This window comes from Eublepharis macularius, chromosome 8 (genome assembly GCF_028583425.1).
Source record: "Eublepharis macularius isolate TG4126 chromosome 8, MPM_Emac_v1.0, whole genome shotgun sequence".
Lineage (NCBI taxonomy): Eukaryota > Metazoa > Chordata > Lepidosauria > Squamata > Eublepharidae > Eublepharis > Eublepharis macularius.
Window position 1 is genome coordinate 23,604,132 of NC_072797.1, and position 26,729 is coordinate 23,630,860.

Below are 26,729 nucleotides of genomic sequence, written 5' to 3' on the forward strand. Positions count from 1 at the left end.
TACTTTTAGGACGTTCTGTTTGGCTACTGTTCAGTTATTTCATCAATAATGATACACTAAGTAATACTGAAGACATTTTCTTAAAAGCAACTGTCTCATCAACGTTTGAAAAAAAACCCTAAGAGGCTTTTCAGAACTTCTAGAAAATTAAAATCTATTTTCCATAACAGGCATAACGCCTTCTTCTTGGGCAATAATCACAGAGCTATACGAGATGTTATGCAGCCTAGATGTAAAGATATGAACTAATTCCTGAACAATCTCAGAATACAGACACTACTTAATTCCCCTCATTTAAAGACAGTGCTAAACAAGCTATTGGAAGCCAGCAGCCGACTAACTGGCTGTTTAGTTAAAATCAACAGGCACAATTCAACCCTTCAAGCTTTCCGGGGATCAAACGGAGGCGAAGAGAATGATGTAAGCTAGAACTGCCGGAATATCCCTATCAAGATCTAGACTAAATTTTTAGCAACTTTCTCTCTCTCCACACCTTGGCTTCCTCTCCTGCCTACAGCAAACAGCCTCTCGTCTGTAGGTCAGTCATAAGGATGCTGTGGGGATAAAATGGAGGTGAGCAGAATAATGTAAGCCACCTTGGGTCCCCATTGAGGGGAAAGGTGGGGTATGAATAAAGTAAAATTAAAAAAAATGCTTACACATCTCCATCAATCAAGGACTGCCTGAACTAGGGAAGAGAAATGGCATTCAACAAGAGATGGTGCTGCTGTGCTCTCACCTGCATGAGTGACTGCCAGTAGCTGACAGTCTATAGATTCAGAATTCTCTATCACAGCTATCTGCACAACAGGCTTAAACACAGAGCGGTCTATAGTCCTGAAAGGAAACCAAAGCAGCCATTCAAAACACAGGTAAGCCTTCATCACCAAACAATGCCGTAAGGCAGGGCAGACAGACTGAGCACCAGTTTCTGGCGTAGACGTTCTACCTGGCAATCTTTCCAGCCGCAGACACAATGCTGTTCTGGGAAACGGAAGCTACTCTTGCCATTCCTTGGCCATCCAGACCTAAATCATAAACCTGTGAATTAATTATACCATGGTCAGTATTTTTAAAATAAATTCATTGAGCGTTTATTCCTCCAACCTGCAATCTCTAGTCTGTAAATACGTGAGAAGGCAAATTAGTTCTCAACAGAAAAAACAGTGTTTATGTTATATTCCACGGTAAATAGCTAGCTAGAAGAAAACACGTAAGGAGCCAGTAGAAACGTGCAGGGGAACCCTAACAGAGGTAGAAGACATGAAGATCCTGGAGACTAAACAGCAGTCACAGCAATTTCAGCTAGATTGACACATAAGCAATTCAGGGGGTGACCCACTCCCTGAAAATGCATTTGCAATACTGGATTCGAACTGAAAGCAGAACTGTGAAACTAATGTGAGCGTATGAGAGAGCCAGAACACAATATCTAAAGTCATACCTGTATCACACCTTTTTCAGAACGTGTATATAAGATATTTCGGGAGTTGTCAATGGCAATCTGAACGATGGGATCTACAAAATGAGTTTTAAAAAATACTTAATTGTTTTTTGTTTAAAACCTATTAATAGATGAGATGACACATTTAAAAAGGCTTTAATTCATAATAGGAGTTGGACAAGAACTACTAAAATGCAACAAGACACCACTATCTGACCTCCTCTCTTTCTGTCTACACACAATTGCAAATCCTAGTTCAAAAAAAATTATTTATTTTCCAAGCGGGTTACCATAGCACCATTTTTACTATATGATTAAACCACTTAGTAATAAAATGGTTATGGGTGCTTGGAACTTGAAGAAAAGCAACAGATTTATGTATGCAAATTGTCCGGGGTCTGGGGCACAGCCCCCGGCCTTGCCAGGAGGAAGCAATGGGAGACAGCCGGGAGGCAGCTGCCCTGCTGCCCCGGCCAGCCATCAGAGCCAGAACCTGCCTGTGCCAGGGGAAAGGGGCAAAGGTCCAAGGCCCCAGAGGGCTGGAAGGGGCAGGGCAAGGCCAGCCAGCCCCACCCTCCAGGGAGAAGATAGGGAGCTAAGCAGGGCAGACGGAGGGGGCAAAGGCAGGGGGAATGGGACCCAGCAACTGCCCAAACAGAGCCCTTACCAGTCGAGGAGGAGAAGCAGCCACAACAGCTCAGAGCCACGCCCCAGCCTATCCACCAGCTAGAAGGCAATAACCAGGCTCAGGGAGTGCCAGGAGCAAAGCGACTCCAGGTGGAGCTGCCACAGGCATTCTGGGGGAGGAGATGGGCAGCCCCGCCCAGCATCAATGGATTTGTGTATGAGTAATGGAGCGGAGTGGAGTGAAGGCAAGGAGGAGAGCGGATGAAGGAGGAGATGGCGGAGATCAGAGGGGGTGAGTGGCACAGGTTGAGCAGGCCAGCAAGTGGACTGAGAGGGAGCCTGGGTGATGTATACCGCCCCTCCTTCCACAGAGCAGGATCCTGCAGCATCCCTGGCACCCCTTTGACGTCAGGAGCAGACCGCCCGGTGCCCCGCCCAGTGGGGGCCGCTGCAAGCCCTGACACAAATCACTGACTCATTAAGCAGCATGGGAACCACATGTGGCTGTCTGACATGCTGCCGATGGCTGTTCCCCAAAGTTGCACCCTTGCCATGTCGCAGCAAAATGGACAAGGTTGTTGCCCAGTAGCACTTGGGATTAGCACTTGCTCCTGGAGGGACTGGAGGATGGGTAAGCTGTGAGATTTCAGAGCTGCAGGTATCCCTTGTGTCAGGAACGGGACCGTCCTCTCCGACAACACACCCTTTTCTTTTCTGCAACCTCCATGGTCCCATCCCAGCACTGGGGAAGCTGCCAGGAGGACAGCAAGTTTACTGCAGAGAAAAGAAAGTACAACCATCGCCACCACGGTAGCCACCCAAGAAAAGAGCAAGCCAGCCATAGTGGGGTGGTGGTAGTGGTGGTGGTGGTGGCGCACTCCCCCTTTCTCCCCAGCTCGCAGGTCCTCCTCCAGGCACCCTGGCAGTCTCACTCCCTCATCCGACCTCACACACCGCATGCTGAGGACGCAGCAGAAAGGCAGCACAAAGGGGAGACAGTAGTCATGTGACTTGTTTGGTTGATGGTGATTGCAAATGTGGCTCTCCATGAGTTGCAATGTGAGCACCACTAATCTAAATAAAAACATTCAGTTTTCTGAAGCGGCACCTATAACTTTTATTACCTAACTGAAACGTTACCGATCACTGTTCTGGCTTTAGATTTCTCTTCGCTTACCGTCTTCTGAGAAAGTGAACTGAAGCAATGATGGAACAAGGAAAGAAAGGGTGCTCTTTGAGTGATTGATCTTCCTACAACGCTGGCTGAACCAGCCTGCCTTGGCCTACAGAAATAAGAAAGAGTGAGATAATAATGCAACCCTTTGAGTTCTTTTGCATAACATATTCAGTTATTAGCAAATTTATTATCCAAAAAAGAAACACATTTTAAATCAGAAATGGCTGCCCCAGAAGCGGGAGTCCCAGACCAGACGGTTCTACCAAAACATTTTGAATTTGTTAAAATGAGAGAGTGAGAGAAAGCACGTGTGTCTGAGTACATGCAGATAATTGAAATGAAATCCTGCCCTCAAGTCAGTTGACTTATGGCAACCCTGGTGGGGTTTTCATAGCACGAGACTAACATAGGTGGTTGCCTGCAACTGCAACCCTGGTCTTCATTGGAAGTCTCCCATCTAATTACTAACCAAGGCCGACCCCACTTAGCTTCTGAGATCTGACAAGATCATGCTCTCCTGGGCTATCCAGGTCAGGGTATGAAGAACATTACATACATCTTTATGAAGCGCTTATTGACAGATAGAGCTACATTTATTATAGGACCTTATTATACCTTGCTCCACACTGCTGATGGAAAACAGTGCCTGGATGCTCGGCTAAATCACTTTATGAGGATACAAGGCCTAGATTATTTATAATTTTGTAACTCCACTTCCCTAAATATATGCAATTGCATAGTCACTTCGTACAGCAGTGTAATGTCTTTGCAAAGCTAACATTACATTCTGCTCAATACACCTAAGTGTAACCACAGGTGCACTGAAGAAGCAAGTCTGAAACTTGAATTTTAATTGTTACAAGGATTTAAGGAAAAAAACAGCTGTTAACAGTTACATAACCCAGATATTAAGGCTACATAACACAGTTCAATGACATATCCGCTACATTTTCTATTTATAACAGAAACTTCTCCATGATTCATACGTACAGATGAAACATGGTTTTGTTGTTACAGGACTGTGCCTGTATAATCATTGGTTTTGTGTATTCCCTCCTCCTCCTCCTCCTCCTCCTCCTCCTCCTCACACAAGGCTAGGATTAAAGTATGGTTTGAATGACAGAGTATAAACCAGAGTTCCTGCTCTGGAGAAAACCCAAACTATGCAATTAATTCGAGGTCACACACAAAGGGGAGAAACAGTATGGAAACATGAGGTTTCCCCAAGCCCATCCCCGCAACTAAAAACTACAGTTTGTTGCAGCATGTGATTCATGCCATAAGGACTGTAGCATATAATCATACATTAATAACTTACAGTGAGTTTAATTTTTGCAATGCAGTTTTTATAGTTTAGAAATGTCTCTGAGGTTGGTTAATACTATCTAAGTTTATATTTCTGCATTTCAAAACTCAGTATTCTCTTTCAAATAAACATGCAGTAACATCACACATCTAGGAGACCACCAAGGAGGACTCTGCAGTGGAAGGCAATGGCAAACCATCTCTGCTTCTCACTTGCCTTGAAAGCCCCTTGCTTGGGTTACCATAAGTCAGTTGTGATTTAATGACACTTGACACAACATCACACACACAAACATCTCATACACTGAGAGTTCTCTATCTTTTGGTGCTACACTTCTGAAGATGCCAGCCACAGCTGCTGGCGAAACGTCAGGAACTACAATGCCAAGACCATGGCAATACAGCCCGGAAAACCCACAACAACCATCGTTCTCCGGCCGTGAAAGCCTTCGACAATACATCTCATACAAAGCCTTTCACGGCCGTGGCCCCTCAGATATCAGGAACATCTCTCCCCCTTATGCTCCACCATGGCAGCTTTGCTCATCTGAACAAGGCCTTCTGCAGCTGCCACCCCGCAAATGAGCAAAATCAACAGCTGCCATACATATCTACTCTGTGGTGGCCCCTACCTTGCAGAACGGCCTCCCTAAAGAGGTCAGGAAAGCTCTCCTGGCTTTCCACGAACTATACAAAACCGAATTATTCAGGAGGGTTTTTTTTTTACATATGTAATAGAGCTGGGCTGTAAGGAAATGGTTCAGAAAGATGCTCTGGTAAAGTGATAGGGACTATAGACTATACTACTGTGTACTGTCTGTTGCTTCAAATATGCTCCTGCTGGGTAGTTTCCACATAGTTTAATATGTCACTTAAATTGCTTATATTTTGTTCCAGCATTGTTTTAGCTCTGTATCCCACTTCGGCTTGTTTTCAAATTTCTGCAATCCATATCCTATTGTGTTGTTTATTGAATGTCCCAGGCCTTGATCATATTGACTTATTCTATGTAATCTGTCTTGAGTCTCAGTGAGAAAGAAGGGCTATAAATAACATAAATACAATAAATAAATAAAAGTGGAAATAGTAAAAAAAAAAAAAAGAACATCTCCTATTCCTCCACACTGCTGCCCCAGATAAAAAGATGCCGCTCTGGCAGATTTCACTTGCCTGGTAAGCAACTTCATACAAGCAACCATCTTTGCCAGCCAAAAAAATGCGCCCATTTTCTGTTGAGGTTATAGCCAGCAAATATGTATTATCAGTGGGGAGTGAGTAGAGTGGGTCAGGGAGAAGCTGCATTCCACCAGACATGCTGTCATTGAGGACTCCAGAATCTGATTAAATAAAGAAAATTGTTTATTGTGGTTTTGCTTCTTTAATGGGATGAATACTACAACTGAAGCTGTTTCAAGAAACAAGGAGAAATAGCTCACAGGTTATGAAACTTTAAGCATTATTATTCCACCCCAGTGTATTTTTCTATGGTTCTTTCAATCTGACTTCAAAATGTGCAGCAGGAAATCCCAAAAATTAAGGGGAAATATCCTATTCTTTATTTTGCAATTCCCACGGACTGCACCCTTTAATGGCCCATGGTTAATTTCCAAAAGAAAGAGCTGCTTGTAAATTGTGCTTTAAAACTGGATTAGTTACCTGCTTGCAAGGTTGCATAGCTGAGCCCTAGAATGACAATATCCACAGGAGTTGCCAAAACCAGCAAGTGCTTTATATGAGGCTGAAAAATTCCTGTAAATAAAGAAACCGGCAACACAATGTCAATATATATACATATACAACAGATCCTCACAAACAAAAACCATTATCCATAAATAACTGACTACAATGGTCTCAAGATTAATCATAATTAAGATTCAAGACTGCAACTGCATGCAGGATATGCTACTGTAACATATAGAGCTATCAACCACAGCAAGCTATGAAATAATACTTTCAGCTCTCTCACCACTGCATTTCTTATCCTGAGCTAGTTTCTATATTAAGATAAGCCAGAAAGCTCAACTTGCAAGAATATTCATGTCTAACAAATAAAATAGTACACACAAATCTACAATTAAGACCGATCAACTGAATTGTGATATACAATCTGTTACCTGCTTTTGGTTTTACAAGACCGACAGCAAGGATAGTTTCACTGAGACCATCGAAATAAGCAAGATCTCCCCTGTAAAGAGCAACGGGAAAAAATTAATTTAAAAAGAAAATATTTAATGTGTAATTATTTCTCAAGACATCTGATTTGGAATATACTAAATGATACAGCAACCAGATTATTGCGTCAATTATGTCCTTTACAAGCAATTTCATATGAGATGCCATGTAGCAATATTTATTTCTTGAACTCTGTTGTCTACATACCCATCTTCATAGTTCCACATAAAAATGTCACTGTCAATGGTCAGCCATGCTCTGCTGATCTCAGGAAACACTCCCATCATACAATTGCACTGCATATCTAAAATGCTTAGATTTAAGGGAAAATATGCTCTTAACATGAAGAAAATGTACAAGTCCTAAGCTATCAATTCCTGTACCAACTCTTATTACTTGTACGATTAGGTTCAGACTGCTGAACCTAATCAGTGCAAATGAACATCAGTCAAAAGTGTATCTTTCACAGCAAATACATCTTTAAAGAACGTAGCAAATTCAAGTTGGGAAAAGTCAAACCTAAGAGACTTTACTGGTAACTAATAAACTGAATACTGTAGCTAAGTCTGTCAAAATAACGAGATGAACTAAGAAATTTGAGAACTTAATAAACTTGAGGGTTTTTTTCACTTTTCTATCTCATTTCTAAACCTTTAAAAAACATTCCAATAATTTACCTCTACCTGTAACTTCTTTTGAAAAGTTAGAGCAGTTATAATTTTCAAGACTAGACCATGTTTTAAATATACATTTATGTATATTATCTAAAAGATACTCAACTAGATACTCAGTTAAATACTGTCTTATGGCAGTTTAAATCAGCGAAGTTATAGAAAAGAACTTATATACACAATTTGTTAAAACATTCCGTTAAAGGAAATGCCACATGTATATCATTTCTCCACAGAGAAAAAAAAACCTGTATAGAGCTCGGTGGCTACGACCGAAGTGGCCACTCTAGCCACACAGCCCCATTTCCAATCTTCTTTTCACAGAACAGAGAAAGGACACTGTAGCGGTAGTGGAAGCAGTGCCTGATGAGAGAGCTTAAGGCAACAGCAGCTGCACAGCAACATATCAGAGGAATGAGCAGAAAGTGACAGACCTTCCCTGTTCCAAGATAAATGAAGGAGACGAACAGTGCAATCCTGAAAAGAACTACTCCAGTCTAAGCTAACTGATTTCAATGGACCTAAACTGGAATGACTCTTTTTAGGATTGTACTGTAAGACTTTAAAAGGTTGGGAAGGGGAGAATACTGCAGTTAAAAGTGAAGCTCCTCCTTTGCCCTCCCCACCCCCCACTGGGAATTTCACAGTCCTCTCACTAGTATCATTACAATTAGGATACGTCCAAATTGCTCAACCAGTTCAGGGGGTAGAGGAACTCTTCGAATTGAGCTGATCTCTGGAAGGTTGGGAATTGAAAGTAAACCAGGTCCTTGTAATGGATAATCCATATCTGACATTCCAGAAACCGTGGGACTGCCTGTAATTGGTGGGAAAATTATATAATTAAAATTAGCAAACAGAAAACAATGCTTGGACATCATTACTTCAGTAAATCTTTAATTTATTTTAATCCTAACAGACTTTCTATCAAAATATTTCCACTAGCCAATATTTCTCTCTACAACCTAGGACCTGACCTTAACATTTAACTCAGTTCAATCATTATCTGACAAGATATGCCATCAGTACCCACCAATCTTACAACTGTAAGCATAATTCTAAGCATGACACATTTATTGTCTTCTGGACCTGCATGCATGTCATAAAAATATATGAAAGTGTTCCATAGACATTGCGGATTTTTAAAATTTAATTGAACATATCATTCATCCAAAAATGAGTCATTGGGTTGGATCCAAAGTATCCCCAGACACGAAGCCAACTTTAGCACCCTTCCCTTACTCCAGGAAACCCATGTCCCCACCCCAAGCCACTGCTGATAGTCAGGGGAATCTTCAAAACAAAGTATTTATTAAAGAACTTCTAGCTTGTCCTTCTGAATTGATCAAGGCTGTTAGATAACAGCCACAAGGCATGTAATCCAATGAACAAAAACTACAAATATTTCCCATTAATTAAAAAATCAGGTCAAAAACAAACATCAGCTATGGAGGCTGGGAACAGAACAATATTTTTCAGCCTTCAGAACAACTTAGCATTCATTGGTCAGTCAGTCAGTAAGAACCTGAAGTTTGTAATTTGGGGAGAGGGAATAACAGAGAAAGAATTGTAGAGCTGGCCAGAGGAAAATCTGGCATAGAGTTCAGATGATAAATTAAGAGACTTACAATTTTGGAACCCACTTACACTAAAGAAGTTCTATTACAGCTTTAAATCTCTAGTTTAAAACTGCTTATTGAAAAGATAAAGTACCTACTATCCTAAAATGAGCAAATGGGTAGTTAAAAGCATGCTTGTACCATCTTGCTTTATAAAAAACAGTCCAGCATAAATAACATTTGTTTTTTTCAATAGTTTGTCCTGCCAAAAAGGAAGAGGTCAGGCAGCCCCCAGTTATGCATCTCTCCGTATTTTAACTGAAGTGACTAACGCTTCTCGGATACAGTGTCTTCTGTTATCCAGATTACGTTTACAGCAGAACACATGAAAAGCATCAGTGGACTTCAACTGACACGTGGGTTCTAAAAATAACAACAACAGTGCTTATATACCGCTCTTCTAGACAGATTAGTGCCTCATCCAGAGCGGTGAACAAGTTGGTATTATTATCCCCACAATACAGCGGAGGGAGCTTGGGCTGAGAGGAGTGGTGGCCGTGGTTTTCATTATTCATTCCCCAGGTAGAAAAAGAGGGAGCTACTATGGGATTTCAACAGCTGAAAGAAGCACCATGGGACTACTTGCTCTCCCCACCCTCAAAGAATAACAGCTCTGATTAGGGATGTAACTTTAGTTTAATAACGCTAAATTCCACAGGCACAAAGGATTCCGAAGTGCACAGGTTACCCTTTGTCAGTTTTCCAAGCCTTGGGAAACATGAACATTTTACAATAATATCTATATGGTAAATGAATCCTTATCATTTATCAGATTAGTATTTTACATTCCTACTGCTGAAGCGCCCTGACCTGGATAGCCCAGGCAAGCCCAATCTTGTCAGATCTCAGAAGCCAAGCAGGGTTGGCTTGGGTTAAGTAACTGAATGGGAGTCCACTGAATACCAGGGTTGCAAAGGCAGGCAATGGCAAACCACCTCTGTTAGTCTCTTGCCAAGAAAACCCCACCAGGGGTCACCATAAGGCACCTATGACTTGACAGCACTCTCCCCTCCATGGCTGAAGCACAATACTATTTCTGTAGAACTTATATGGAACATTTGCACCTCCTTATTTATTCAGAATATTTCTATGTTGCCTCTTCAGAGTCCTGCTCAAGGCAGCTTATAACAAAAAAATACCACATTATAAAAAAGCCATTAAAAAAACCAGCCATTAGACATAAGCAGCATAAAAACTATCCATAAAACAGAAGCAGACAATTAAAAAGCTGATAAAACCCCTAATTAAAAGCTTGGCTTAAAAGATGTGTTTTAGCCTGGCACCTAAAAGAAAGTAAAGTAGGCTCCAGGCAAGCCTCAAGGGGGAGGACGCTCCAGAAGCGTCACCCCAGAATATGACTACTTGCATTCTGCACAGTATAAACTAGAGGTGGGATAATTATTAAAAACCACTTTTATACACAGCTACGACTACTGAGACCTGACCGGGACAGCCCACGTGAGCCTAATCTCATCAGATCTCAGAAGCTAAGCAGAGTCGTCCTTGGCTAATCATTGGGTGGGAGACTTCTAAGGAAGACCAGCGTTGCAAAGGCAGGCAATGAACAGGGAAGCTTTGACTCATGAAAGCGTATACCATGGAAAAACGTTCATCTTTAAGGTGCTACAGGGCTTGAATTTTGTTCTACTACAACAGACTAACACCTGAAATTATTTTTTAATAATCGCAGGTTGATACTGCAGTTACTGATTTTCCTATCTTTGATGAAATTGTCTATGTGAAAAACGCCTGTGCATTACAACATCTGGTGGCAATGAGTTCCATATGGAATAAATTTCATTTGCCTTTATTCATGCTGAACCAGCGACCAATCAATTTCAGTGGATGACAGCATTTTTTTTTGCTATTAACTCTTGGAACACTTATTTCAAAAGCCTTTATTGTGCCCACGGTTCTCCTTTTTTCTGAATTCGCCCCAAATTCTAGAAAACACAGGCTATTTAAACGAATAACAGAGTGACAGTCAGAAAGGTCTTTATCACCTGGCACAACCATACATGTAGATCGTGCCTCAGAGTCACTAAATGGGCTACAAATGCAAGTATCTTAGTAATATGGTCCGGCACACAGACACAGACAGGGAAAAGAGATAATAGAATGACCTGCATCATGTCAGATTACAATGTGTAAGACTGATTTTTGTAAAGTTTCCCTATGTTAAAAGCTTCCTACAGATGGAAAACCAGCACTCCTGTGAACTCAAAGAGAAATGGTACTTATTCCCTATGCAGCTCATTGATGTTGTGATAGAGGTTTTCAAATGCACAGCTTCAGTAAATGTAAATGATAATTATTCTGGATGAGTAGCCAAATTAGTCTGCAGCAGGAGTCCACTGGCATTTCAGATACAGTTACTTCATCAAATGCATGAAGCATAGCATCCACGAGGTAGACACATTTGTATCCACAGCGGAAAACCAGGGAAGGGGGAGTTGTTACCCGGTGCACATTTCATGCATCTGATGAAGTGAGGTCTGACTCACAAAGGCTTGTGCTGGACTGGAGTAAAGTTTTCTGAGTACCACTGGATTCCTGACTGAGCCTGCTGGAAATGTGGGGAGGGCAGAATAAAAACCGAAAGTAAATAAATAAATTTCACTGGGATAATTAGAAAGCAAAACCTCTACAGCCTTTTCTCATGTGCTAATGTTCTTTTTATATGTTTTTTTTTCAAATGTGAAGGACCATTACAAGCAGAAGCTCACCAAAGGGAGCAGGCCATTCTGCACCCCACCCTGAGCTCTCCCAATTCATTCTCCTGCATGTGTGAACCAGGGACCCCAACGTTTAAACTAGAACTAGGCGGGTGGCGCTATTCAGTCACGGATCTCCCCAGAAATTAGACACAAAGCTCACTGGGTGTGGGTGCCTTTGCACGAGTAGTTCTCTCACTCAACTTGACCTACTGTATGGGGCTGTTGCGAGGATAAAGGGAGGTGAGAATTATGTACACTACCTTGAGCTCCCTGGAGGAGAAAAAGCAGTCTGCAACAAGCAGGCTAAACGGAAAGCACAGCCATAAGGTCAGACGGTTGCCAACCTCCAGGTGGTGTCTGGAAATCTCCAGAAATTACAACTGACCTCTAGGTGACAGAGTTCAGTTCCCCTGCAGAAAACTGCTGCTTTTGAGGGTGTTCTCATTATACCCTGCTTAGGTCCCTCCTCTCCTCAACCCCCACTCTTTTCAGGCTCCACCCCTAAAGTCTCCAGGAATTTCTCAACCGGGAGTTGGCAACCCTATCGCTGCCTGGGGGAAGGAAGAAGGGGAGGAATGAAACACTGCGAAAAGCAGCGGCGGCGGCGGGAGAAAAGCGACCCAGAGAGCGCGGCTTCCCCGCCGCCCCATGCCCGCTCGGCTCACCGGGCGCCGGCACGGCCAGCAGCTCGGAGAGGTCCGGGTAGCATCGGTCCTCCTGGATCTGCCGGTCGATGATGCGCCCCGCGTTCTCCAGCGCCTCCTGCAGGCCCGGGGGGGCAGCCGCCGGGCTGAGCGCGACCGGCATGGCGAGCAGGACGCGCGGCGCGGCCACGGAGGCGCCTCAGGAAGAGCCGCGGCAGGCCCGGCTGGGAAGGAGCCCCGCGCGCCAAATCCCGGCACGCCCCGCGCGCCACTCAGAGGAGCGGCCAACCGCCACCGCGGGCCTTAGCGACGCTTCCGGTACTCGCTTGACCTGATTGGCCGCGGGGCCGGAGACGGCGCCACTCAGAGCTCTGCGGGGCAATCCTATGTAGAGTCATGCCAGTCTAACCTATTAAATTCAAAAGGTTCCGACTGGCTTAACTCTGCATAGGATCACACCGCTAGTTTGGAGCTTTGTGTTTTTTAACCAGCAGTTTTAGTCGCTCTTAGATTCTGTACCTCTAGGATAGGCGCGCCTTCCTGCAGGGAAAAGGGGGAAAGATACGGTTTGATTGGCGGGATTTGAGTTCAGGGCCGCTTGAGAGACCAACAAGGTTTTCAAGGCATGAGCTTCGGAGAGCCAAGGCTCCCTTCTTCAGATATTCAAGTATTTCTGGGGATATGTTTTCGCGAGTCAAAACTCCATGCTTCAGACATTTTGACTCTCAAAAACTCATAGTCTGAAAATCTTGTTGGTCTCTAAGATGTCCCTGGACTCAAATCCTGCCCTTTACTGCAGACCGACACAGCTACCCCACCCAGTAACCGTGTAATCCTGATCAGAGGAATAAATGCTGGAGTAAATGTTGTTAGCCTTTAAAATGCAATCCAGTGTCGCTTGAAAGACTAACAACATTTATTCCAGCATGAGTTTTTTATCACTCCGTGCATCTGATGAAGTGAGCTGTGACTCAGAATTCTGATTCTGGAATAAATGTGGATAGATCAAGATGTGTAGCCGTGTTAGTCTATCTGTAGTAGTTCAAAAGAGCAAGATACCAGTAGCACCTATAAGACTAACAAAATTTATTGTAGAGTATGAGCTTTCGTGCGCCACAGGTCACTTCTTCAGACAATATCCTACAATACATTTTGTTAGTCTTATAGATGCTACTGGTCTCTTGCTCTTTTCTACTGGAATAAAAGGGATTAAGGTGTCTTTGGACTCATGCATAATTTTGCAACCACACACTAACGGGACTACTTGCGGGTCTCTAAAGTGCCACTGGACCTTAGTCCTGCAGGATCCTAAACAGAGTTACACCTTTGGCCATTGATGCAGAGGAGTTAGCCGTGTTAGTCTGTGGTAGCAAAATCAAAAAGAGTCCAGTAGCAAGCACCTTTAAGACTAACCAATTTTATTGTAGCATAAGCTTTCGAGAATCACAGTTCTCTTCGTCAGATGGCCATTAACTTCAACGGGATTTAGAAGGATGTAACACTGTAGGGGGCAGCGCCGCCCATGAGCTTTATAGTGCAGCGAGAAACAACGAGCGCGTCTCTTTCCGACCCCAAAGCTATCTATGCTTGACTTGGAAGTAAACCCCAGCAATTTCAAGGAGACTTGGTTGAATTATTGGTTGAATTATTGGTTGAATAACAGGCTCTGCTTTAGGGTAGAAGCTACACTTTGGTCATTGTGCTCCTCCAGCCACCAGGGGTCTCCCTCCCCCCCCCCCCGGCGACAGGAAGGGGCTTCCTCCGGACGTCCCCTCGGCTTTTTCTCCTTCCGGAGGAAGAGGCACCTGGCGAGGGGGACAGTTTGGGAGTCTCAGGATGGAGCAGCCGGGAGCGGATAGCGGTGAGAGGCAGCCCGGGTGGTTTTTTCCCTTGGGGAACACGCGGGCGCGGATGCAAAGCTAATTTTTCCGCCTTTTCTGTAATTTTTTAATGGTTAAATAAACATTTGCAAAGTTTGGATGTAGTTAGCATAAACCTACCGATAAGCTTCTTCTTGATGGCTAAACTTCGGCTCTTATTCTTACGTAATCAGTTCTTAAATCTCACACAGTAAATCAGTTTTGTCGTAAGAGCTGTTTTCCAAACTTTTCAATCCATTACAGAAAGTAGAATTGACACCTGTCAGTTAGCTGCAGTGTAAAGTTTGGCTTCTTCAAGTAAGCCAAATATTATGTCGGAATGGGAGTTTTCAACTAATCCTTTCACATAACACATTTGGAGAATTTTAGGATTTATAACCACCTGATAGCCATACTAAGGAATTCCAGAATCATATATCAGAACTTTTAATTGCTTCCTTATAGATGCTGAACCGGTGGCTGGACCTGATCCGGAACTAGCAGCCACAATGGGCTTCTCTGGCTTTGGTGAGTGGAGAAAGGTCTTGTGAGCTGAGCACTGCCAATCTAAAGGTGGTGTCTGAAGAGCTCCCAAATTATAACTGATCTTCCAGCGACAGGGATCAGTTCCCCTGTAGAAAATGGTTGCTTTAGAGGGTAGACATTATGGCAGTATACCCTCCTGAGATCCCCCCAGGCTTCACCCCCAAAGTCTCCAGGAATTTCCTACCCTGGAGCTGGCAACTGTAGCTGAGGGGAATGTGGAGACTAAACTGGTAGGCCTGAACATACTCATGTTGGTCTGTACTCCACCATGCTGCTGAGCAGAGTCTGAAACCTTTCTCTAACTTAAGCGGCTCCTCATCCAAAGGAAAAACCATTTAAGTTGGAGGAAGCCTCCTTAAGAGGGTCTGTGGGTCACATCTGATTGGGCCCGTGTGTCCAGAGGTGCTATCTTTGGTAGGACATTGTCTATCTGTTTCAATTTAATAATTTTAAAGGCACCTTTCTCTTATAATGTTACTTACTGGATGAGGAGAGGCAAGCTGCCCTCTAAATGGAATGTTTGGTTGTTGCTTCTCATGCATGTGCCTGTCTTTTCCCCATAGTTCAGATAGTAGCCAAAAGGAGGCAGTTTCAGTCATGGAAATGGCATAGAATTGATTATGTTCTGTTTCAGCAATTCTTCAACTCTGTATTGGATCCTTGCTAATGCTATGTCTTTGCAAAATCCTATGACATTGCTGTGGAAATGTCCTTAACACTGTATGGAAATGTCCTTGATACTGCATGGAAATGTTCCCGATACTGATTGTACTAATTTCACGCTTTGTAATCTGCCTTGAGTCTCAGTGAGAAAGGTGGATTATAAATGACATAAATAAATAATAAATAAAAATAGGGATTAACATTCCATCTTCCTGGTCCATATAGCCTCTTGTCTTGTGGGAGCTTTTTCAGGTTAAACTACACATCTAAGGATTTTATCACAAATCTCCAATGTCCTGTCTAGGTTGGCCCTAAAATTCTGATAAATGCGGGAATAAGTTTATTTTTTTATGAGTCTATTCTTGCATTCATTTATATTTAATCATTGTAAGGTGCTTAGTTTTCAGTACTATATTATGTTCTCATTCATTCCGTTTTTTTCCTTTGTATTTAATTAACTTTTACCTTTATTTCTCATTACATAGGAAAGAAAGCTCGAACATTTGACTTCAATGCAATGTTTGAACAAACTCGAAGAACTGCGGTGGAAAGAAGTAGGAAGGTTCTGGGTGAGTCTATCTCATATGGAGACTTTGTAGACATTTCAGTATTTAATTGCTCCGAACTTTGGAATTTTCTGTCCGGTTTAGTTTGTTCATTATACTCCACCTTTCTCTCCAATGGGGACCCAAAGCAGTTTACATCATTTTTCTGTCGTACACTTTACCCTCACATCAACCCTGTGAGGTAGGTTAGGGTTGGAGCTTGTGACTAGCCCAAAGTCATCCGGCAAATTTCCATGGCAGAGTGGGGATTTGAGCCTGGGTCTCCCAGATCCTAACCTGCCACTCTAACCACCATACCATGCTGGCTTTCAGTTGCCCTTAGTGCCTTCCGTTTTTCAATTCCTGTCCATGGCAGTTGTTCAGGCTGGTTTGGTTCAGTTTAACATTACAAGAAGTAGCCTGGGAAGATCCTGAGAATAACTTCAGGCCAGGGATTGTTCATGATGGGTGTGGACCTGGCTAACTGTCACACTCATACCCTCTCCCCCTCTTCCTTCTCCCTTTTCTACTCTCTTTCCACGGCCACTGATGATGGAAGTCTTCAGCTGACTCCAGATTGTCAGGATGTCTGAATCCAAGCACCTGAACACACTGAGGTTTTCTCCTTTCACAGGAGGTTTTCTCCTTTATCCGGAACTGGATTCTGGTTAAGAATGCCTGTTACTAGGAAAGAAAGTTATTATCTGATGAAGTGAGCTCATATTCACATAGTGCCGCTGGTCTCCTGTTTTATTGGTAGAAAATTCTCAGTTTGTACCAGGATAGTCCAGGCTAGCCTGATCTCATCAGATCTTGGAAGCGAAGCAGGGTCAGCCTTGGTTAGTCATGGGATGGGAGATCACCAAGGAGGACCAGGATTGCTATACAGAGGAAGACAATGGCAAACCATCTCTTTTAGTCTCTTGCCTTGAGAACCCCAGCAGGGGCCACCTTAAGTCAGCGGCAACTGGACGACAACACACACGCACATACATGATCCTGACAGTTAACCCAGGTTTGTGCATTTTGTGGCATCTGAATTGGGACCTGAAGCTTTCTTGCCCGATCCTTTCTACTCATTCGCTTCCTCTGCATGCCATGATCTAACTTAGATGCTTCCCGGTTTATGGCAGAGCACGCGTTGCCATTACATTGGAAACAACAAACTCTGGGCTTGTTTTATGTCAGGCCTGAGCAACTTGGGACTCAGCACACCAAAGAGCCACGAAGAGCGACCCACCAGTGGGCTTATTAAGTTTCATGGGACTGGGACTGCCGTAACAGAAGATTGTTGATTATCTGAGGGGAAAAATACTGAGCTTTTTAACCTGCTGCACAAAATGAAAGGTCCATTGGCATTTCTTGTTGTGTTAGTTTTAGGAACAGTAATGAAAATTGTGGACTTCGCTTGTTTCTGCAGAAGATACATTAAGGATTTTTAAAATGTCTTTCTTTCTGTGAAGCGAAAAAGTGCCAGAATCCAAATTTACACCAGCATAGACTCTAGTCATGTCAGAGTTACAGTTCTGAAAAACAGAATGCATTTTCTTTTTAGATTTCTTAGAACACAAATGAAGGTATTAAAACAGGTATTACTGTTTGTAACTGTACATTTTTTCTATTCCTTCAGAAGACCGTGAGAAAGAGGCAGCTCAGAAAGAAGAAGAATCCGGGAGCCATGACGCTGTCAGTCCAAAAGCTGCCTCTTCGCATACAATAGTGAGAACAACCTCTGAGTAAGTATATATTTATTCGTTTCGGTATTTTTACTCCACTTTTACCCCAGTGGGTGTCCCAAAGCAGCTTAAAAATATGAAAAAAACAGTTTATAAAAATACAGAAGTTCAACTAGCTTTCGGGCAGTTAGCAAAAAAAAAATGTCCCCCAATTTTCCTCCCTTGCCATATGGCAACCAATATTGGGCCATTCGCCAAGTAGAACTGTGGCTCCACGTTGTTTGAGAGGGACTCTTCTATCTATATTTATGTGCTCTGTGGTTGCATTACAAACCCGACTGCTTACATACCGCTGATTCCATTTTAGTGCTAGATAAAACTTGGCATAAAAGTGCCTTGTGCCAGCGTAGCATAACAAGCAAGAAGGGGCCTTAAGTCTTCTGAGAGGCTCTTTGTATTGCTAGAGAGATGGGAAACAGGCAACACTGCATGGATTCATTGTACTTGAATTGTGCTGGGCAAATGAGTTAAGTTGATCTGTGCAGTCTGCTTGTGCTTCAGTCTTAGTTTTGGGTGGACGGATTCTCACCTCACTCTATGTGGCGTCTCTCCTTCGGGCTCAGCGCTGATGGTTGCTTGGGTCTGTGGCCCTTGAGAGCTTCTTGCTCCTGCAATCCTAAGAAGAGTTACTCTGTTCTAAGCCTGTTGATTTCAATGTATATGAAACCACCTTGTACTGAGCCCAACCATTGTCAGGGTCAGTACGGTCTCCTCCAGCTGGCATACTCTCTCCAAGGTCCCAGGTAGAGATTTTTGTCATCACCTCTTGCCTGATCATTTAAACTGGAGATGCCAGGGATTGAACTTGGGACCTTCTGCAGGCCCGTTGAGGGTGAATTCTGGAAGAAAAAAGGTGGGCTGTGGGGCCAGCAGCGCTCCCACTTGTTGGACTGCTGCGGTAAATTGTGTACATGCCGTTCAACTTTGTACAATTCTTTACAGGGATTCAGATAGTAGTGAAAGTGAAGACAGTTCGGATGAAGAATTAATTGGTCCACCTCTGCCACCCCAAGGACCAGTGGAAAAAACTGAGGATGATGAGCTCATTGGACCGCCCCTGCCCCCTGGGTACAAGGGCAGCGATGAGGAGGAGGAAGAGGAAGATGAAATGCAAGAAGAAGATGAGGTCAGTTTTTAGCTCCTCAGAGTTTTAAACTGTCCCTCAGCACATTGTATTAAAATGGCTGCTTTGTGTGCAAGGGTTCGCTGCGTAATGCTGCAAGGCTTCGAGCAAAGTGGGACCACCCCAACAAGCTGCTGAAAACCATAGGGTTATGCCGAGACCATTGTTATGTATGCAGATTGGCATTTTTGTCAGGTTTAGAGGTATCAGGATGTGGGCAGGGGTACACAGGCTCGTTCATGTAATTCAGTGATTGTGTGGATTTGGCCCTCCTTACCTGTGGCTGAAAAGTCAGCGTTGCAGTTCCAAGAGAACTAATGGGGGTGGAAACATCCCTGTTGTAGGCTTGGTTCAGCTCTAATGAAAAACCAGGATTTATTCCAGCTGTGAGAATTTTGTGATACCAGGGTTCACTTGCAGACAGTAATTCAAATCCTGGTTTGCCTTGACCAATACTGGTTTCATTATCTTCACCCTTTTCTCCGCGTATGTTACAATGACAGTGGAATTCATAATAATTTGGAGGTTCCCTGTAAGTGCACTTGAAAAACAGAAGATCTTTCTTGAATATGTCAGTTATCTGGAAGCTCTGAATTTCCTTCTGATGGAATTTAAATAATGCTGCAAGATAAGGATAACTTTTGACCAGTGGATGCTGAAGGAATGGGCTGTCTGAACTACTGGAAAAATTCCCTGTAGGCCTGGGATCACCAGCCCCAGAGCCCCCACCCCTATTTCCTCCCCTCCTAGGGCAGTTCTCATCTTGGGAGCATCTTGGCCTTGCTGTGCTTCTTCCACCACCTGCAGGGCTGCAGCAGCCCTCACTGGCTTGCATGGTAAAGCCAAATCTGGAGCCCTGGGGTCCTGCCACCTAAGCCCACTGGACAGGCCATGGCAGGTCTGGGGCCAGTGAGGACAAGCCATGGCTATTGGGAGTGGAGGAAGGAGTCATGGTAGAAGCAGGACCTGTTACCCAAATGGGGGGGGGTCTCCTTGTGAGTTGAAAGAATTAACATGCAAGAAGACGAGGTAGTGAGAGGGGGTAAGTGCTCAGGAGCACTGTTTGCCATGGCATGTCACTCAATATACTGGTGCGGGCACTGTTTTTCTATACCATGGAACAACAGGTGCCCAGCACACATAATAATAATAACATTTGATTTATATACCACCCTTCAGGACAACTTAATGCCCACTCAGAGCGGTTTATAAAGGATGTTATTATTATCCCCACAACAAAACACCCTGTGAGGTGGGTGGGGCTGAGAGAGCTCTGAGAGAGCTGTGACTGACCCAAGGTCACCCAACTGGCTTCAAGTAGAGGAGTGGGGAATCAAACCTGGCTCTCCAGATTAGAGTCCTGCTGCTGTTAACCACTACACCAAACTGGCTCCTCAAGCCAGTTTGTGATGACTTGGAAACAAGATGAACAGCAAGGGTGCCCCCCCCTTCCCCCTAAGGCAGATCATTCAATAAGAATGAGCTCTAAGTGTTGGATATTGTTTGTATGTGCTTGTTCGGCATCACTTTTCTATTCTGTAACACTGAATGCGTTTAGGTCTGTGTAATCTCACTTAGATTTCTTTTAAGGGCTACTGTTGGGTGACAAGCCCGAAGGATCGCCTGGTAAGCACCCAATGCCCTTTGCTTGGCTGCTTTCTGGTGGTCTTTTGGAAGGAACAAAGACATCCCATAGTCATTTCTTTTAGCTGCCCTTGGCCGCCATGGCCAATTGTTCTTCATACCATTTCTGTGCCTTGATACTGCTGAGGAAGAGACTCCTTTCTTTTCATGAATCCTGTACTATGCATGTTTGCCTCTAAATCCGGTGACTTCTTTGCATAGGTCATGAAAAGAAAATGGAAAGGTGGAAAAGAAAAGCTGGGCCAGAAGAAGAGATGTTTGAAGTTGGACATGATGAAAAGGATCAAGTCAGATGACATATTTATAGTTAATATTGTAAGCTTTAAAAGTGAACTGTCTATGTCAGACACTGGCAGGAACACAAGATGACCTGATAACTTTGAGACCCTGAGAAGATGGATATCCTAACATGCCTACATTAGAAGAAGTAAAAATGAGAGAAACCAAGACGGCAAACTCTGGACTAGAGATGTCCAAGGAAAGATCAGATGAAGAAAAAGCATGCAGATCTTTTGGTGAGGCCCGAAGAAAATGAGGGGGTTTTCTTTTTGGAGCAGTCCTCCAAATTAACTACTTGATGACAGTTCTCTTCAATTTCCTTCTAAAAACTTTTTCAGAAGAGATGGCTCCCCATAGCTTTGGCTTTTCTACTGAAAGACAAGAAATGCACTACTCTGCACAAGTTGTTTAGCATACAGTAATAGAGGTTTGGAGAGGAATTTGTGGATGGTATGGAAGCGTGTCTCCCAATGGATTCACAGACATGAGAACAGCATGCTTCACTATTATAGTGCAGAGATCATATCCTAAGTTTAAAGCAGAAAGACTGAATAATTGCGTGCTGAGAAAAAAGAAAGAAGAAGAGCCCCCAAAAATGCAAAACGTGGAATGGGTGGTTGGAGATACAAAACTAAGTTGGCAAACTGGAACTGAATAAACATCAAAGGAGGTACAGCTGAAGGTCATGCTGCTACTCATTATTGAATAGACAATTCAGCAAATAAGAACGCACCAATCAAGGAGCAGTAGGCATGACTTTAACATCAAAACAAGGAATCATATAAATGTGGTGATTTCCCCATTAATAAGGCAGTGGCAGATGACATATCTGAATGCTGACTTTTTTCCATACAGCTAGACATGGCGCAAGATATTTTAGTGAAGGGCCATGCTCCATCTTATTATGGTATGTTGCCAAACTCAAAAGCATCTAGGAGAGGTCGATCACTATGGTTACCTGTTCAGATGCCAGTAGAAAAGAGCTGCCTTGAACTTTTCAAAAAAATAGCCTACAGCGAAGCAGCTTAGATCTAAATAAATGTATTGATAATGCAACAGATGGAGCAGTAAATACAAGAAGTATCCGGAGGGTTTTCAACCTGGCTGTGCAATGCACCACCAGGACAAATTTACATCTAGCAGAAGTTTACATCTGGTGTTACAGCCACATATTCCATGATCAGTGATACAAAACTGTCATCTTTGGGGGAAGCCTTACTGTTTTGTCTTCAAAATGGAGTTTCTGTATTTTCAGAGACTTCTAAAAGAACAGATAGATGAGATTGCGCCAGCAGAAGGAGCATCCGACGCAGAATACAAAACATCAGTGAACCTCTTTGATGGGCAAAGGATGCAACGCTAATTTGGTTTCTTTGAAAACTTGCAACGTTTCATGAATGTCAGCACAATTGTTGCCCTGCATGCCGTTGAAGAATCAGACGGTGCCACAGCTGTCTTGAGAAGCATGACAGCATCTAACAAAGCAGCACTTCTAAAATATCAAACAATCATGATTCCATTTATCTAAGGGTCTTCCAAGTGGCAGCTCCTTTATCTAGATATATGCTGACAACTGGGGTGGATCTAGTAAAACCTTTTCAGGTGGTGATGAGTTGGGGAAAATACAGTGGGATGTTACAAGTGTGCAGGGTAAAGTAACTGATTTTATTAAATAGGAAATAGATGACTTTTTGAAACAGCTCCCCGATGCCAGTTTGTTACCCAGCAGTTGCTTCCATAGAAAACACTGCAGAAGAGGAACAAAATACCAGGAAAAGGTGATTCTGATGAACCAATTGCTGATGCTCTTAAGGACTTTGAAGTATAGGTGGATGATAATATTTTAGGCACAGCTGTACACTTTGGTTTTTTTTTTTAATTTTTATTGGTGAGTACATAAATTTTACATAAATTTTACATATTACCTAAATTATAATAACCCCCACCCTTTCCCCCCCTCCTTATTGACTTCCAACAGCTTTCCAACCCTTAACCCATCATATCGTTTAAATTATTTTTAACTATATTCTTCTAAATCTTATATATATTGTATCCCTTATTCTAAGCATGTTCAAATTCTTCTATATCTCAGATTCTCTAATATATCCATTCTACTTCTAACTGTTTAACCTATCTATTTTTAATACAATCTTCTTAATAATAGTATTAGCTTAGATTAATTAATAGCTAAATTTCCCCATTAGTGGTAAAGTTACTTCTCTCTCCCCTTTATAAAATCACAGATTAATAATTCTCAAACTGCCACAGTCCTCCTTTCACATCCCATTTTTTTTCTAAATATTGTTTCAGTTTCCCCCAGTCTGTAAAATATTCTCCTGGATCCAGATCTTTCAATTTTCTTGTCATTTTGTCCATTTCTGCCATGTACAACAATTTGTAAATCCAATCTTCTATGGTTGGTATTTCTCGCACTTTCCATTTCTGCGCATACAAAAGTCTTGCTGCTGTAGTCATGTAAAATAGCAATGTTCTATACTGCATTGGAACATCTTCCATTCCCAAGTTCAGTAGCAGCAATTCTGGGTTCTTATTTATTTGGGTTTGCAAAACCTCATTAATTATTTCTATTATATCTCCCCAGTATTGCTTAGCTACCTCACAAGTCCACCACATATGATACAATGATCCTTCATGCTTTTTACATTTCCAGCATTTGTCTGACATATTTGCATTTCCAAGTGCAATCTTCTTAGGCATTAAATACCACCTATACATCATTTTATATACATTCTCTTTAATATTGGTACACATTGAAATCTTCAAAGTATTTTTCCACAAATGTTCCCATGATTCCATTGTTATTTCTTTATGAAAGTTTATTGCCCATTTCACCATCTGGACTTTGACTGTCTCGTCTTCCGTGTACCATTTTAAAAGTATTTTGTATATTTTCGAAATGTCTTTTTTACCTTCTTGTAAAATCACTTCTTCTAACTCAGAGTTTTTCAGTCTTATTCCTCCCTTTAAACAGTCCGAGTTGTAAAGATCCCTGATTTGCCTGTACTGAAACCATCCATAGTGAGGAGATAACTCTTCTTGTGTCTTTATTTTTAGTATTTTATGTTCCATCGACATTATCTCTTTATAAGTTAAACATTGTTGTTCATTATAGACAGCTCTCGGATCTATTACTTCATATGGTACCACCCATGAGGGGATGCCACTTTCCATGTAATTCTTACATTTCTTCCAGATTGTGAAAAGGCTTCTTCTAATATAGTGATGCAAAAACATAGAGTCCGCTTTTACTTTATCGTACCACAAGTAGGCGTGCCATCCAAACAATTTTTTGTGTCCCTCCAAGGCCAGCAGTTTACGGTCTTTTAGCGTTATCCAGTCTTTTAACCAAGCCAGACAAATTGCTTCGTAGTATAATCTTATGTTTGGCAGTTGCAGTCCACCTCTTTCTTTCGAATCTTGTAATACTGTACACTTTGAAGTGATCAAGAAATCCTTGCCTGAAGATGCACTTCAGGAGCAGAGTTAAGTACTTCTGATGAGGAAATAAACAAAGACAAGTTACCATCAGGGCTTTTAAGTCTGGCAGAAGGCTGGGGCCGGTTAAAAATATGATTATCTGATGAAGACATCATAAGCAATGAGAAGAGAACTGGAGACTTAAATTTCCAAATCTGTACTCTTGCAAAGCTTTGGATTGGAGTTCTGTAAGAAGCAGTCTGTACACAAACAAATGCTCTCACTATGCAGTGAGGAAAGAGTCTAATGCAAGGATTTATATTCATACAAACTCTATTACACCCGGACATGTTGCAATAACCTTGAATGCACTTTCTGTATATTAACCTTGAATGCACTTTTTGTATATGGGATTTACTCTTGTTCCTGTAAGAACAGCACAAATATGTATGAATGTTTAAATCATACAGCACTGGCACTTTAAAAATTGAGTAATTTGTGAAGCATTGTTCTATTGTATTCCCCGTGGGCTTGCCCTTCTTCCACATCAGTAGTCTGAAATATGGCAGCTTATTCTTCCAAGCATACAGAAGCATATTTTTACCTACAAATAACTCCTGATGCTTTCTACCACTTAAGCGATCTGTGAAAAGTTTTTCAGCCATTGGATTTATTAAGGACTGGCTGAGGAGTAGCCCAAGTGCTGAGCATTTGGAAACATTTGATTCCATGGCTGTTGAAGAAGATCTGTATTGTCTAGAACCTCGTGCAATTATTGATAGCGCATCTTTGAAAAGCAAGGAGCTGTGAGATGTTGTAGTGCTGCAGCTGTAAAATTATTTTGCAGTTCTTTTTACTGGTTTTCATACTGTTGTATTTGTTTTAAAGCTGTTGTATTTGTTGAACATTTGTTTCATTTTCTGATTTGCTTTGAGAAATCCCTGTTGATGCCTGCTCAATTTCTTTTGAAATTATAGCAAGGAAGCCACCTAGTGGTCAATAGATGTATGTCGGCTACTTTGTGTGACTAGGTAGATTGGGCAGTGGGTAAAGTGGTTAAGTAGAGCTCTGGATCAAAAGGTACCAGATTTAATACTGTAGAAAAAATGTTAATTAAGGGAGAAAAGGGTAATGTGTGAAATACCCTTCTTTTTCATTGTCTGGATTGCAAAACTCTTCCATGTAAAATAGATTGCCACAAAGGGTAAGCCTTGATGCAAAATAATATGGTAAAACGTGGCATTTAAGAATTTGGATGCAAGATCTCTTGTAACTATAAAGGTCTTGGTTTTCATTTCCCCTGGCTGAGAAGAGTGAAGGCGTGGGGAAGGGAATGCCTTGAGACAATCTCTGGGACGGGGGTGGGGGGGGCGTGTAAAATGAAATTTATCAGGTTACTTTTCGAAAGCAGTCAGGCCTACAAATTCTAGTTAATGTTTTGGACTGTAACTTCTTTGTGTGTGGGCCACACAAAGTGGGGAAAAGGCATATACAATTCCTGAAGTAATGGAATAAATTGTATTGCTTAATTATACAAGTGTAGAACCTTGTTTTTTAAATATTTTCCTACTTTTTAAAATATCACGCACATAGAAAATCAGCCTAGCAGTGATTGGGTTGGGCTAGAACTTTTCTCCTGGCTTTATTTTTTTTGTTGTTAAACTTGAAGTGAGGAGTATTTACATGGGGATAGCATTAAAAATAATGGCAGTCTGTACTCTGGAAAGATACAATCCAGTCAGCCGTTTTTTTCAGATGCCTGCATGTACCGGACACGTTTCCTTATGATATGTGGTTGGGATATTTGCAGTAGCACCACAGTGGCTTTAAACTGTACCAAATAATTATGAACACAAAAGTTAAACATTTATTTCAATTTGAGTATTAAAACATTTGATACTGAATATTAAGTGCAAGAATTGTTAAGTAATGACCATATTCAGACCGAATATTCTTTCTTATTCTCTTGAGAGTTTCCTTTTACCAGGGAATTCCTTTGGGAATGTGGTAAGGAGGTGTTTTCTTATGCTGAACATTCTGGCAGTTCTATTAAGACAGCAGTTGAAGCAACTTAAAAACAGTTTTTAAACACCCAGGAATTCTTTTAGTTTGTGGTTTGTCCTCTTAAATCCTAACACACATTCTTTCTTGGCAGATTTGAGTTCGTTTCTCTTCCTCCCCTCCCCCCAGTTTTATTTCCTGGACTATTTAAGTGCTCAGAATTCTTCAGGGTCCTGGTCATTGGAAATTTAAGCTACAGGTCTCCAGTTGTCATTCACAACAACATAAGCATTTTTTTAAGGTTAGGAATACTATGAACAAAAATAACATTTCTAATGAACTTTCACAAATCATACAAATTGCTTTCTCCAAAGGCCTATAGCAGCCATAAATTTAAAGATCAAATTTTTTTAAAGCAATTTTATGAGGCTGTTACTTGATTGAACTGAATGTAAACCTTTAATTTGGATCATTGAGTGCTCCTTGAGTGACTTTTAAAAACGCGAGTGCTTTTTAAAA

The 26,729-nt window shown here is 42.1% G+C and overlaps 2 protein-coding genes across 3 annotated transcripts in view; one reads left to right on the forward strand and one right to left on the reverse strand.

Moving 5' to 3' along the window:
• Window positions 1–12,624, reverse strand: part of NUP155 (nucleoporin 155) — a 38,520-nt gene extending 25,896 nt beyond the window's left edge. The window contains exons 1-10 of the mRNA XM_054987275.1: window positions 12,398–12,624; window positions 8,076–8,213; window positions 6,933–7,029; window positions 6,668–6,738; window positions 6,210–6,302; window positions 5,724–5,890; window positions 3,249–3,354; window positions 1,445–1,518; window positions 950–1,041; window positions 740–837 (exon numbers count right to left, since the gene is read on the reverse strand). Coding sequence (XP_054843250.1) covers window positions 740–837; window positions 950–1,041; window positions 1,445–1,518; window positions 3,249–3,354; window positions 5,724–5,890; window positions 6,210–6,302; window positions 6,668–6,738; window positions 6,933–7,029; window positions 8,076–8,213; window positions 12,398–12,539 — 1,078 coding nt within the window. The 5' untranslated portion in view covers window positions 12,540–12,624. The remainder of the gene's footprint in view (window positions 1–739; window positions 838–949; window positions 1,042–1,444; window positions 1,519–3,248; window positions 3,355–5,723; window positions 5,891–6,209; window positions 6,303–6,667; window positions 6,739–6,932; window positions 7,030–8,075; window positions 8,214–12,397) is intronic.
• Window positions 12,625–14,163: 1,539 nt separating this feature from the next.
• Window positions 14,164–26,729, forward strand: part of WDR70 (WD repeat domain 70) — a 131,463-nt gene continuing 118,897 nt past the window's right edge. The window contains exons 1-5 of one of the 2 annotated variants that reach the window (XM_054987346.1): window positions 14,164–14,237; window positions 14,701–14,763; window positions 15,930–16,013; window positions 17,620–17,725; window positions 18,668–18,851. In XM_054987346.1, coding sequence (XP_054843321.1) covers window positions 14,213–14,237; window positions 14,701–14,763; window positions 15,930–16,013; window positions 17,620–17,725; window positions 18,668–18,851 — 462 coding nt within the window. In that variant the 5' untranslated portion in view covers window positions 14,164–14,212. The remainder of the gene's footprint in view (window positions 14,238–14,700; window positions 14,764–15,929; window positions 16,014–17,619; window positions 17,726–18,667; window positions 18,852–26,729) is intronic. The other variant, XM_054987347.1, reaches the window with a different exon arrangement.